The 12,995-nt window shown below is 49.2% G+C and overlaps 1 protein-coding gene across 1 annotated transcript in view; it reads left to right on the top strand.

Annotated features, from left to right (window-relative positions):
- Positions 1–12,995, top strand: part of PTPRS (protein tyrosine phosphatase receptor type S) — a 200,336-nt gene that overhangs the window by 126,737 nt on the left and 60,604 nt on the right. Inside the window, exons 7-11 of the mRNA XM_075070885.1 lie at positions 415–684; positions 2,735–3,316; positions 5,251–5,384; positions 5,558–5,702; positions 11,551–11,856. Coding sequence (XP_074926986.1) covers positions 415–684; positions 2,735–3,316; positions 5,251–5,384; positions 5,558–5,702; positions 11,551–11,856 — 1,437 coding nt within the window. The remainder of the gene's footprint in view (positions 1–414; positions 685–2,734; positions 3,317–5,250; positions 5,385–5,557; positions 5,703–11,550; positions 11,857–12,995) is intronic.

Raw genomic sequence — 12,995 nt, 5'->3', positions numbered from 1 at the left:
GGGAAGCTGGGGACTGAGCAGCTGTGGAGGAGATTGTTCGACGCGTGCAATGCCAGCACTTGTCAAGTAAAGATGAGAAATTGCTAATAAATTTTTGTGTATTTATCTGTGCTGTGATGGGTCTAATCTTGATCAATGGAACCCTGTTGCTATGAAATATCGCTTTATGTCTATATTCTATATCTTGTTTGTGAAGTAAAATTTATTTGAAGTTTAATTTTTTTGGTTTTGGTTTTTTGAATTTTTTTTGTTTTTTTTCTTAAATAAAGGAAAAAAAAGATGAGCCCCGTTTATATTTAAATTATCTTCTGCTCTTTTTTCTTTCTCCCCTTTTCTTTCTTTTTTCTTTTTTCCCTTTTTTTTCCTTTTTCTTTCTTTCTTTTTTTTTGTCACCTCTGTGCGTCTCGTCCACAGTTCGCCGGGTCGCACCACGCTTCTCCATCCTGCCCGTCAGCCATGAGATCATGCCCGGGGGTAACGTCAACATCACCTGCGTGGCAGTAGGTTCTCCCATGCCATATGTCAAGTGGATGCAGGGGGCAGAAGACCTGACGCCTGAGGATGACATGCCAGTGGGCCGCAACGTCCTGGAGCTCACTGACGTCAAGGACTCAGCCAACTACACCTGCGTGGCCATGTCTAGCCTGGGGGTGATAGAGGCTGTGGCTCAGATCACAGTGAAATGTAAGAGAATGAGCATGTGGGGGCGTGACCATGCATGTGAGCGTGCACACATGAGAGCGACCATGCAGGTGCATGGCCATTTGTATGAGCATGCACATCTATGCAAGTGTGAGCCACCATGCACGTGAGCATGCACGAATGAGTCTGTGGTTGCATGACCGTGCAGGTGAGCATGTGGGTTCATGGTCATGCTTGTGATCATGTGGTTGTGTGTGGAAGTGTGCAGATGCATGCATGGTTGTATGAGCACATGAGCGTATGGGGTCATGCTCATGCACGTAGGCACGTGGTGCTGTGTGCACGAGATCAGGGATGAGCATGGTTGTGTGAGCATATGGGTACGTGATTACATGCGATCATGTGAGTGTAAGTGCACACGAGTATAGACAAATACACGTGTGTGGATGAGCTTGCATAGGCATTGGTGTGCATGTATGTGTGTGCAGATGCTTGTGAGTGTGCACATGAGGATGGCATGCTAGTGCGTTGGTTTTCAGTGTGCCCGTGGTACAAAAAAAATCCCCAACTGATTGGAATCTACCAGCTTCCATCACTGGCTTGCGGCCTTTCCTGGCTTTAGCAGCTGTTATTTATCAGGGGAACCAAGATTCAAACCTGTGTTTTGTTTTCATCCTGGGTCACGAGGCTGACTGGCCTATGCGTGGGGAGCCTTGAGCGGTCGGGGACTGGGGCTTGCATCTCACCCGTTTGAGGGTTCAGAACCTGCCCATCTCTGGCATGCAGTTCCTTCGCCACAGCCTCATTGTAGTGTCTTACGGAAGCCTTCTCTGTTGCCTCACCACATGGGAAACACAGCTTGAAGCTTATGATTCCCAAGAGGAGCACAGATGTATGTCTTGAAGACTTTCCTCCTCAGCTGGGAAGCATGAACAGCAGATCCCCTTGGCTGGGAGAAGTGCACAGTTGATGTCCGCTCTGAGCACTGACCCTGTCTATAAGGGAATTTGGGGAGGAGGGAAAGGGATGCCTTCATAAGGGCCTGAGAGAGGGAAGTAAATAGAAACTAGGTCCCCCTTGGCCAGAGCATGTGGGAAAGGGAGCTCTGGCAACAGCAGGGAACAGAGACCCCTTGGAATCATTACACAAAACTCCACCGGAGCTGTTTGCGCAGGGAGCAGGTTGAGACGCTGGCAAAAGGATGCCTGGGGCTGGATTGAAACACTCCTTTGCTTTTCTGTTTCTTTTCTTTTTCCTGTCTCATAATATTGACCTTAAAAGCTGATGGCCATGATGCATTGTTCAAATATTCTACCTCCCCAGATATGGAACCTATGTCCCACTGGCACATTCTGCCTTTTGTCTTTCTCTTTCTATTCCTGTCTGAAAGTAACTGCAATATGTTCCAGCAAGAAAATTGAACAAGGAGGTAGATCTAGAAAGGGCCTGGGTCTACAGCATGTGCTTGGAGAGATTTAGAGTATGTGCTTCAGGCGATGGACTAGATCATGCATTTGGGTAAACGCCAGGTGCAGAGCATGTATTTGGGAGTTCTTGAGTGTGTGCTCAGGGGGAGCCCTAGAGTGCAGACTTGGCGGGCGGGGAGAAGGTGGTTCTAGAAAGCACATTTGGAGGGGTGTAGGGGTGGGGACCCAAAGCAAACTCATTTACTTGTAGCTTTCCAGACCAAGGAGAACTGCGTAGTTCTATAGAAAGCTGTCCAGTAACTGCATACTGTAGGCAGAGTGAGAGCCAGAGGTGCCCAGGTCTAGGGACAGCTAGTGGTATTTAAGGAGATATTTTTCCATATTCTAAAGGAGTTGGGTGTGAAACCAGCTTTCCTCAGCACATTGGGATGTTCAGTTGAAGTCTGTGTTAACGATTCCAGATGTTTTGTTGAATGCTTCCTTTTGATGGAGCGGTTTAAGAAGGGTAATAAAGAGCGTAACTAGGTTCATAATATTTCAGCAGCATTTTACTGAACAGCCGCGCTGTGATCTGTACCGCGCTGCCAGCTCTCAGAGCCCTAACTTGCCAATTAGACACCATTTTAACATATGGTTCTAAAGTGTTTATTCTTCCCCATCCTCAGCGCTGCCCAAGGCTCCCGGGACGCCTGTGGTAACAGAAACCACGGCAACCAGCATCACCATCACCTGGGACTCGGGGAACCCCGACCCTGTGTCTTACTACGTCATCGAGTATAAGTCCAAGAGTCAGGATGGCCCATACCAGATCAAAGAAGACATCACTACGACACGTTACAGCATCGGAGGACTCAGCCCCAACTCAGAGTATGAGATCTGGGTGTCTGCCGTCAATACCATTGGACAGGGGCCTCCCAGCGAGTCCGTGGTGACCCGCACCGGGGAACAGGCGCCAGCTAGTGCTCCTCGCAGTGTCCAGGGGCGGATGCTGAGTGGCACCACCATGATCATCCAGTGGGAAGAACCGGTGGAGCCCAACGGGCAGATCCGCGGCTACAGGGTGTATTACACCATGGAGCCTGACCAGCCAGTGAGCAACTGGCAGAAACACAATGTAGACGACAGCCTCCTGACCACAGTGGGCAGCCTCTTGGAGGATGAAACGTACACTGTCCGGGTCCTGGCATTCACTTCCGTGGGAGATGGGCCTCTCTCTGACCCCATCCAGGTCAAAACACAGCAAGGAGGTGAGTTCTGGGCTCAAGTAGACACAGGCAGGCTGAGCTGCCGCAGGTGGCTTCTGTAGGGAGAGAAGGTTAGCTGGCTCGGTGCAACAATAACACGGGGCCCAGAGCACCTCCTCTTTACTGATCATCTTTATAGAATCCTAGAATCTCAGGGTTGGAAGGGACCTCAGGAGGTATCTAGTCCCCCCCTGCTCAAAGCAGGACCAACCCCAACTAAATCATCCCAGCCAGGGCTTTGTCAAGCCGGGCCTTAAAAACCTCTAAGGAAGGAGATTCCACCACCTCCCTAGGGAACCCATTCCAGTGCTTCACCACCTTCCGAGTGAGAGAGTTTTTCCCAATATCCATCCTAGACCTCCCCCTCTGCAACTTGAGACCTTTGCTCCTTGTTCTGTCATCTGCCACCTCTTAGAACAGCCTAGATCCTTCCTCTTCGGAACCCCCCTTCAGGTAGTTGAAGGCTGCTGTCAAATCCCCCCTCACTTTTCTCTTCTGCAGACTAAATAAGCCCAGTTACTTCAGTCTCTCCTCATAAGTCATGTGCCCCAGCCCTCTAATCATATTCATTGCCCTCCACTGGACTGTCTCCAATTTTTCCACATCCTTTCTGTAGTAGGGGGGCCCAAAATTGGGCACAGTACTCCAGGTGTGGCCTCACCAGTGCCAAATAGAGGGGAATAATCATTTCCCTTAATTTGCTAGCAGCATTCCTACTAATGCAGCCCAATATGCCATTAGCCTTCTTGGTAACAAGGGAACACTGTTAACTCATATCCAGCTTCTCGTCCACTGTAATCCCCAGGTCCTTTTCTGCAGAACTGCTGTTTAGCCAGTCAGTCCCAGCCTGTAGCAGTGGATGGGATTCTTCCATCCTAAGTGCAGGTCTCTGCACTTGTCCTTACTGGACCTCATCAGATTTCTTTTGGCCCAATCCTCCAATTTGTCTATGTCACTCTGGACCCTATCCCTACCCTCCAGCATATCTACCTCTCCCCCCAGCTTAGTGTCATCTGCTTAAGTGTCTTCGGCTTAAATAGAAATAGCTATTTGGGGAGGAAGCACTGTCCAGCAGCTGGAGCAGAGGACCTAGGAGTCAGGACTCCTGGGTTTTGTTCCTAGCTCTTGTCAGGGGATGTGTGGTCTAGTGGTTACAGCAGGCAGCTAGGAGATAGGGGTCCTCTGCTCTATCCTTGCCTCTCTGTGTGACATTGAGCACGTCATGGTAAAACAGTGCCTCAGTTTCCCCACCTCTAAAGTAGGTTGACTAATACCCCCACCTCTCAAGGTTTGTCTCTAAAGGATGCCGAGAGCCTCTGATCAAAGGTACTACAGGAAGGCAGAGCCATATTCTGTCTGTAAGCCAAGTAGGATATGCTGGGTGTATTTATCTGCATGTCATTACCCAGAATGCTCTGTGAATGAACAGAGAATTTGACTTCGCTTCTGTCTGAGTTCCTCCGAGTACCCTTCTCTGTCAGAAATGCATACCCCTTCCTTCCCTGGTAATCAGGAGCCTCATTCTGGCTGCAGGCCAAGGAAGTCTGCTCTCTCTATGTTATGGTTCCCGGAACTGTCCAAGCCATGGAGAGGCTGAGACCATCTCTCAAGCGTAGGGGGCTGTGTCCTGCATTGCGTGAGACAATGGACACCATGATCCAGCACTGTCTTGTCTCCAGCAACTGTAGTCGGTTTCCTGTCCTGGGCCTGCAGGGTGACAGACACTGGGCTCCTGTAAAGAAGAGCCCCTGCCTTCCTGCAGCCACAGTGAGAAAGAATCAGGACCACGTACCCATATGCTACTTATGGATAAGCCTTGTGTGGGCTGGGGGAAGAGTCTTCTAAATAGTCAAGTAATCTTGGGCCCATCTCTCTCTCTCCTCTTCTGCGCTGGCTGTGCAACCCCACCCTGTGGATTCCTCCTTGGTCTGTTTTAGTTCCCGGGCAGCCGATGAACTTCCAAGCAGAAGCCAGGACGGAGACCAGCATCAGAGTGTCGTGGAGCCCTCCCCGGCAGGAGATCATTGTGAAGTACGAACTCAGCTACAAGGAAGGAGAACGCGGCAGGGAGGTGAGTGCCACGAGGGAGGCATGGAGGATGATGGTTCTGCCCCTTTCCCCTGCAGAATGGCGGGACCCTCCCTTAGCTGGGGTGGCTGGGGGGTGTGGAATGTAGGCTGGGTTTTCATGTCTCTGCTCCAAGTTTTTATTTTTACTTCTCTCCTGCCCCCCCCCCCCCTCCAGGTGTTGAAGACCTTTGAGCCGACAACCTCGTTCACAGTGGAAGGTCTGAAGCCTAACACTGAGTATGTCTTCCGGCTGGCTGCCCGCTCGGCTCTGGGCCTGGGGGCCTACACCCCGGAGGTCAGGGAGCGGACCCTGCAGTCTAGTAGGTGTCTCTCCTTTCCCAGCCTTGTCTGAGGGGAAGACAGTCAGGGAGCCACAGATGGCGGGTACAGGGGTATGGAACCATGGGGACTTCACGGCACTGTCCTCACAGGAGAGGATTGCGCGGCTGGGGTACTCTGTGGGGAGGGGGTTGTTCCAGTACTTATGGATCCCACTGCCTCCCTCCTCACTGATATAGATAGCCAAGACTTGGGTGGGCCGGGGGCCAGGGTGTGAGTTAGCACCACCCATCCAAGAGGAGCAGCTTAACGAGCTGGGCGGCTTAACGAGCTTCACGCAGTCCTCATCGGCCCTTTGTGCTGAGGATGCTCAGTGAGGATAGCTCCTGCCTCCACCTTTGAAGCTATGAGTTGTTAACAAGCAGAAACTGAGACGGAGCTCCTGGGGAGGGACACAGGAGGGGCTTAAGAGAGCTCTCTGCAAGAGGTTTGTGAGCCAGAGGGGTAGATGGTGGTTAATAAAACTAACATTGTCATCGGTATGAGGGAAAGCAGCCCCCACCTCATTGTTCATAAGCGACTTCATAGCCTGCGGAGACAGGCCATTGGGGCTTGTGCAGAGCCGGAGAGAGGAGCACTGCGGGGGGTGGGCGGGGGGGGGGTGGTTAATGACACCATGATGGAGTGTATGTAACCCAAATATGCTGGTTTTAGTTTAATGGATTGTCTCCCTTCGCTGTTGCCCTGGGGATGACTAGCCCTGGTTGGCAATATTTCAATCTGGGCTTTTCACAGATCTTTGCTTTTAAATGAGGTGTTTTTTCACTGCATGAGTGGCTGTGGCAGCTGTTCTTTGTGTTTTCTGTCTCCTCTCATCTCTACTAAATCCCTCGGCCGCAGTTTGGAGTAGCCGCAAGCAGAACTAGCTCAGAAATGGCTCTGGTCAGCGGGTGAGAGCGCAAGCGAGCTCCCATCGCTCACAATCCTTAACAAGTGGGAGCAGCAGCCTCTCAGCTGGGCGGCCCGCCTCGTCTTTCCATTTTAATTGTCAGCTCCCCTTCTATCTCTTGCCCAGGAGCAAGAAGAAAGGGGAGTTTCTGTTTCTACTTCAGACAGAATTTCTTACCGGGGCTTTCTCAAGCCTCGAGTCCCTTCAGAGATTTGCTTGGTTGTTTGTTTACTTCCTTCCTTGAAATGTTTTTTGTTTTTTTGTTTTTATAAAAGTCGGTATCTATATAAAAAGAAAATTTTTTCCTGGCTTTGCTGAAACACTGCTGGTTCCAGTTCTGACCCAGTTCGGTACCAGTAGAAGGAACCAGATGTCCTTGATCAGCACCAAGAAATAAAAAAGAATGAATCGAAAGGATCAAGAATAGGTGTCAAAACTTTCCCACACTCTGCTTCTGTTTTACTAGAGCTTTTCGTTCTGGGAGTCATGAGGCTTAGTTGTGGGGGAGGATTTGGGAACTGGGCTTTCTGGTTGGATACAAGCAGTCCAGAGGGGTGGGCATCATGGGGTGGAAAATGGCTGTAGGGCCTAGCGATGCTGGAGGTTTTCCAAAAAAAAAAAAGAGGAGATGGGAGGTGGGTGGCTTCTTTGGGGATCTTTCTATCCTGGCACTCGCCAGGGAGAAGGTGTGGTTTGTTCCATTGGTCTGCAGCTCAGCTGTAGAGGGATAGCCGTCACTTTCACGAATTTAACGCTCTTAAGAACCTCAGCTGGGGGAGCTGTCAACATTTTGTAACGTGGTGAAACGTTTTTTCCTGGCCGGCTGCTGGATGAACGAGTCAATTCTCCCCGGTCCGGGTGGAATCCTTGGCTCACAGACCTTCTGGCTCGGGCAGGCTTTTGTGTCTTTCCTCTGCAGTCCCTTTTCCGTTCAGCTCCTTCCTAGCCTGCTCCCTGGCTCTCTTTTTCTCCCTATCCATCTACCTGCCTGCCTGTCTGCCTCTCTCTGCATGCCCTCACAACCCAGTGAAGCCAGTTCCCCACACCGTCTGTCTCTCTTACTGCCTGGGCAGTTTCCCACCTCGTCTCTGCAACACCAAAGCTTTCCCCACCCCAGCCACCTGCTGTGGTATTCTGTGTGGTTTTTTTCCCCACCAGTCTCAGCTGTCACACACATGCATGCCTGGCCCACTGCCTCTCCCTGCATGCATCCCCTGCACAGCCCCCTCCACATCTCTTGTCAGGGTGGCTCTCCCGAGCATCATAACCAAAGTAAAATCCATTAAACTAAAGGTAAAGTATCTTTTTCTTCTTGAAGTAGCTGGGTTTTAACTCTTCAAGTACCAGAGACATAGATTGGAAAATAATGAACCAAATGTTTGGAGACCTAAGGCAAAATTTCTCCTGGTGTAGGAAGCAGGTGTCACTTGACAGGAGCAAAAGGGCGGGGTGGGGTGCGATGTGTGGGATGGGTTATAAAGGAACCAGAGGGATTTTCACCTCTGCTTCTTCCTAAGAGGGGTCTTCCCCCACCCAGTTGCTCTGATCCTTCTCTCCACCCCAAATAGGCGCTGAGTGAAATTACAATGATCTAAAGTCTATGGTACCTAAAGGGTTAAACGCATTGTATTGTACGAGGTCAGTAAGGGTCATTCTTGTGGCTTGGACAGTCAACTTAAAGCCTGTAAAAGGTGCTGCTCAGGTGAGTACTGGCTGGTCTCAAGCTGATTCACAAATACAGTCCACCCTGTCACTGGGCAGTCTCCTATGCACCCTGGGTATCCTGCAGCCCCTGGGGGAGGAATGGGCAGGAAGAGTGGGGGTCTCAAAAAGCTGTCTGCTTGGTGAAAAGAGATCTGTGAGCACAGAAAGTTACATGCTTCGCAGTGGGCTCTTTGCTGTATGGCAGTCCCCTGTGTAGCCAACGCATTTGGTGGAGAGGTGGAGCCCAGGTCCGCAGAACTTCTTTGTCTAGTGCACACAGCTCCCTGGTCTAAGTGAAGCATATCACCTGTTACACACACGCACAACACCCACACCCCCACCCCCACCCCGGTTCCGTGCAGGTTGGGCTGGATTGTGAAGGAAACTCACTATGCCATGAATTCCCAAGAGTGTCTCTCCAACATGGCCAGCACTTGGTGGGTGTTTTCATCCAGGCGTTGTGGTCGGTTGAGAGCGGCGTGAGGCACAGGTGCCCCCCTTCCCTTCCCCGCCTCCCTTTTTAACCAGGGAAAGTGCTACAAATGATCTCGAAAGGAGGTCTCGCTCCGCGGACATGCGGCAGGTCCTCATGCTGGGGCTTAGAGGGTGAGTGAGAGAGTGCCAGGCACAGCCACCACTGATGGAAACAGCACTCCCAAGCGCAGGCTGGAGCTCCATGCTCTGCGTACTGGGGCTTTCATTATGAATGTCAGGAGCCTTAGGCTCAGGATGGAAAGGGTAGGTCAGGTCAGACCCTCTCTGCAGTGGGTTTCGCAGCCCTTGTGGCTTCAGCTGGGTTCAGAGGAGCAGAGGCAGTTTTTGACCCCACTCGCGGGGCTGAGCGTTGGGTGCCATGGACAGGTAGCTGGAGGCACCTTGGGGCTGTTTCGTCTTCCAGCTCAGTATGAAAAAGGCGTAGATGCCTCTAAATTGCAGAAGGGGACAGCACACCAGCCTGGTTTGCTTCATCATCCTTTATGGTCAGGCCAGGTGCAGAGAATTGTCTGTTACGGGGAATCTGGCCACGCTGTCACTAGTCTGGGTGCTGGTATGTCAGAAATAGGATAGATCAGAGACTGATTGTCTGTCATTACTGCAAGAGCTAGGTAGCTGGAGGAGGGGGAGACTAGCCAGCAAGGAGGGACTACTAGTTGCCAGGGAAGGGCAACGTCCTAAAAGCAAATCGTTTTCAGAAACCCACCAGGAGCTTGGTCTGGCCTCATAGCTAAGTTTCTCTTGTTCTCACGTAAGAAAGTCTTATAAGTTAGCAGTTGAAGTTTGGAAGGTAGGTAAACAGACTGGGATCATTCTGGAAGGATTTGCTTTATATATCGATATTATTTTATTATGATTTCCTTTTTGAGAGATCTTTCGTTTTGAAATTAATGGATTGATTTATTTTTTGTTTCAAGTTTTTCTTTGGTTGTTTGTTTGACATGTTTTCTATTATTTGATGTGGCTAGCCAGCTGCTGGAGATCATAACCCCAGGGAGCAGAACTTTGCCTGTTCACTGCACAGAAATCTCCTTTTCTTGATGGGAAGGAGTGAATTGGGGAATGCTTTAATTGTTTTGTTAAAGGAGCCTTGTGAAGGCAGTTTAGGCCCAAAACTTAAGGTTTTGGGTACAGGGAGAGAGAAAAGATCTGACAAAAACTAATCTTAATAGAAGAGTTTGTGTTCAGTTAATAAAGAAATCTGTGAAAATCAGTTTGTTTGTTTTTTTTAAAAAAATCCCATATAATATGAAGTTTGCAACCCAAACACAAGGGTGCATGAAAGCCAGAAAGGGAAACTGACTATGTAAACAGAAGTGAAAGTGATTAGTCTATTTGCACTGGCCAAGCAGAGTAAAGGGAAGGCACAGCACAAAAGGTGAAAAGTCAGTGAGATTTCTTTAAAGCAGAAGGGGAGATTGTTAAACACCACAGCAGGGTGTCAGTAATACAAACAAAATGGATTCCAACCCTGTAGTCCTGGGGATGGAGTCCCCCTTCAGTCATACCCATTACAGACCAGTATAACACCATTGACTTCAGTGAATTTAGCCCTGATTTCCCCACTGTCAGATCACAGTTAAGCCCTGTATGGTCAGCTAAAACCCTGATTTATTTCAGTGGGACTTTGTGTAAGGACTGTGGGATTTGGCCCAGGAATAATCTTTAAATAACCTTTAAATGGTGGTCAGCACTTATGTATCCATCCTGATGAACATCTTGGGTTTTGCAAGTGCACTCCAAGCATCTGCCCACCCCTGCAGGGGCTGAAAAGTTATCTACTGGAGCTATGCTTTATTGATTTAGAGCACATCAGCAAACTTGCCTTACAAATCTACCAGCCCAGACACACATGTGCGTCACCTGGCCCTTATCAGGCTTATGGATGATGATGATAACACATGGCGATGGGGAACTTAAGGCCAACATTGTCGAATTTTGGTGTTTAACCATTGACTTAGAGCCAGGATTTTCCAAAATGGCTGCTGAGTTTCGGTCCCCAGTCTGAGACACATTTCTGCTTTTCAGAAAGTGCCGAGCACCCGCCCTCTGGGAATCAAAGCATCCAAAATCACCTAGGGTCAGATTTCCAAAGGTATTTGGGCACCTAAGGATGCAGATAAGTGCCTAATGAGATTTTCGAATGCACCTAAGTGGCTTAGGCATCTCACTCCAATGAGAGTAGGCACTTTTAGGAGCTTTTGACAATCCTGGTAGGCACACTTCTCCATCTTTAGACACCTAAATACCTTTGAAAATCAGGTCTCTAGTTAGTCCCTTTTACAAATCATTGTGTTAAGCCTAGTTTAAAAACTTTAGGTTAATGCAACTTTACCAGTTCATCAGGAATATGACTTGCCTTTGGTTGTACCGAAGTTTGCAAGGCTGCTTTAAAAACAGGAGCTAAAAGCTGCCCGTCCCAGGAAGGAAGAGCTGATTGCTCAGTTGTGGCCCAGTCACCCATACCTGAAAATAAAGGATGCGTTGGGCTAGCCCACTCTGTGTTTTATTCCTTTGCTTTGTAACATTTATGTTCCGATGCCCCCGTTTCATTTCTCTTGCCTTTATTTTTTATTTTTAAAAAAACCCAACCCTCTCTCTTCTTTTTTAATTTACCTTCCTAAACCAAATTTTTGTACGTTTTATTTTAGATTTTTTTGTTATCATTTTCTTTTTTTTATCTTTCCCATCTTTTGTTTTTCCCCCTTTTCCCTTCCCCCCTGAATTTTCCCCCATCATAGAACCGTCCGCCCCCCCTCAAGACATAAAATGCGTCAGCACCAGATCCACTGCCATTCTGGTAAGTTGGCGGCCTCCACCGGCCGAGAGCCAAAATGGTGTCCTGGCTGGATACAGCGTCCGCTATCGAGCGCTGGACTCTGAGGACACGGAACTTAAGGAGGTGAATGATATCCCACCAACCACCAATCAGATCCTCCTGGAACAGCTGGAAAAGTGGACAGAATATCGCATCACCGTGGTGGCGCACACGGAGGTGGGACCAGGCCCGGAGAGCTCGCCAGTCGTCATCCGAACAGACGAAGATGGTAATTCCATCTCCTTTCGGTTTCCTTTCCTCCCGAGTCCGCCACAAATACATGACCGAGGAGACTTCCCTGCAAAGGAAAAGACATTGGATTTTTGGGTCCCTTTTGTTGCTGCTTTTTGATACCAGAAGAGAGCCTGAAGGTTCCCCCCCTCACTCACACCCCAGATTTCCTCACCCATCTTCCTAAAAACCTGCAGGTGCCATGGACATCAGGTCCTCTGAGAATCAGGCCCTCTAGGGTTTTCTTTTCCTGCTAGATTTTTTTTTTTTTTTTTTTAACATCCAGGCATTCAAGTCTTGTCCACACTGCTTTTCCCAGGAAATTCTGTGACAGGCTGGAGAGCTAGTTAGATTATGACCTCCCAGCTATCAAGGATGTAGAATCTGAGCCATTGAGAGGGGACAGGATTTGTAGCCAGAATTATTTAAAAATATATGAGGGTTCCTCCCTTCTCATCTTTGTCATTGAGGAATATATAACTCAAAAACCTGAGAAACAGGAGAAGGGATCTCTTTGTTAAAGGATTAACAACCCAGGCCCTTCATGTAAGAACTTAGAGAGCTCTTGTTCCAGTTCTCTGGTTCTCCTAAGGAGATCTCAAGCAAGAACAGGGAAGATTTGATTTAACTGATATTTCTTGGGTAAAATAAAGCAAGCGAAAAAGGGGAAACGATTTAAAAAACAAACACAAACAAGTGAAAAAGGACCCAAGTCCAATATTCTTTTCCGTTGCAGGTCACCTTTAACAGGTCTCCCATTTGCCTGTCCCTCTGCCCGTATCCTAACATGATACCCACTACTGGAGGTAATACCTTGCTCAGAGTAATAGGAGACAGCAGGAGCAGCAGAAGTGCCCTAAAAGTGGGGGGGGGGGGCTACAGGCACGTGGCCCTGCCCCATCCCCCTAAGCCTTACCCCCACATCGCCCCTTCTTCCCGAGGCCCCTCCCTCCAGCTACCCATTGCTCTAGGGTGACCAGATATCCCAATTTTATAGGGACAGTCCCGATTTTGGGGTCTTTTTCTTATATAGGCTCCTGTTACCCCCCACCCCGTTCCAATTTTTCACACTTGCTGTCTGGTCACCCTACATTGCCCCAAGGCCCTACCCCCACACCACCCTTTCCCCCAAGCCCC

Source organism: Chelonoidis abingdonii, chromosome 11 (assembly GCF_003597395.2).
Source record: "Chelonoidis abingdonii isolate Lonesome George chromosome 11, CheloAbing_2.0, whole genome shotgun sequence".
Lineage (NCBI taxonomy): Eukaryota > Metazoa > Chordata > Testudines > Testudinidae > Chelonoidis > Chelonoidis abingdonii.
The sequence above is the reverse complement of the archived record's forward strand: the minus strand, read 5'-3'. Positions and strand labels throughout refer to the sequence as shown.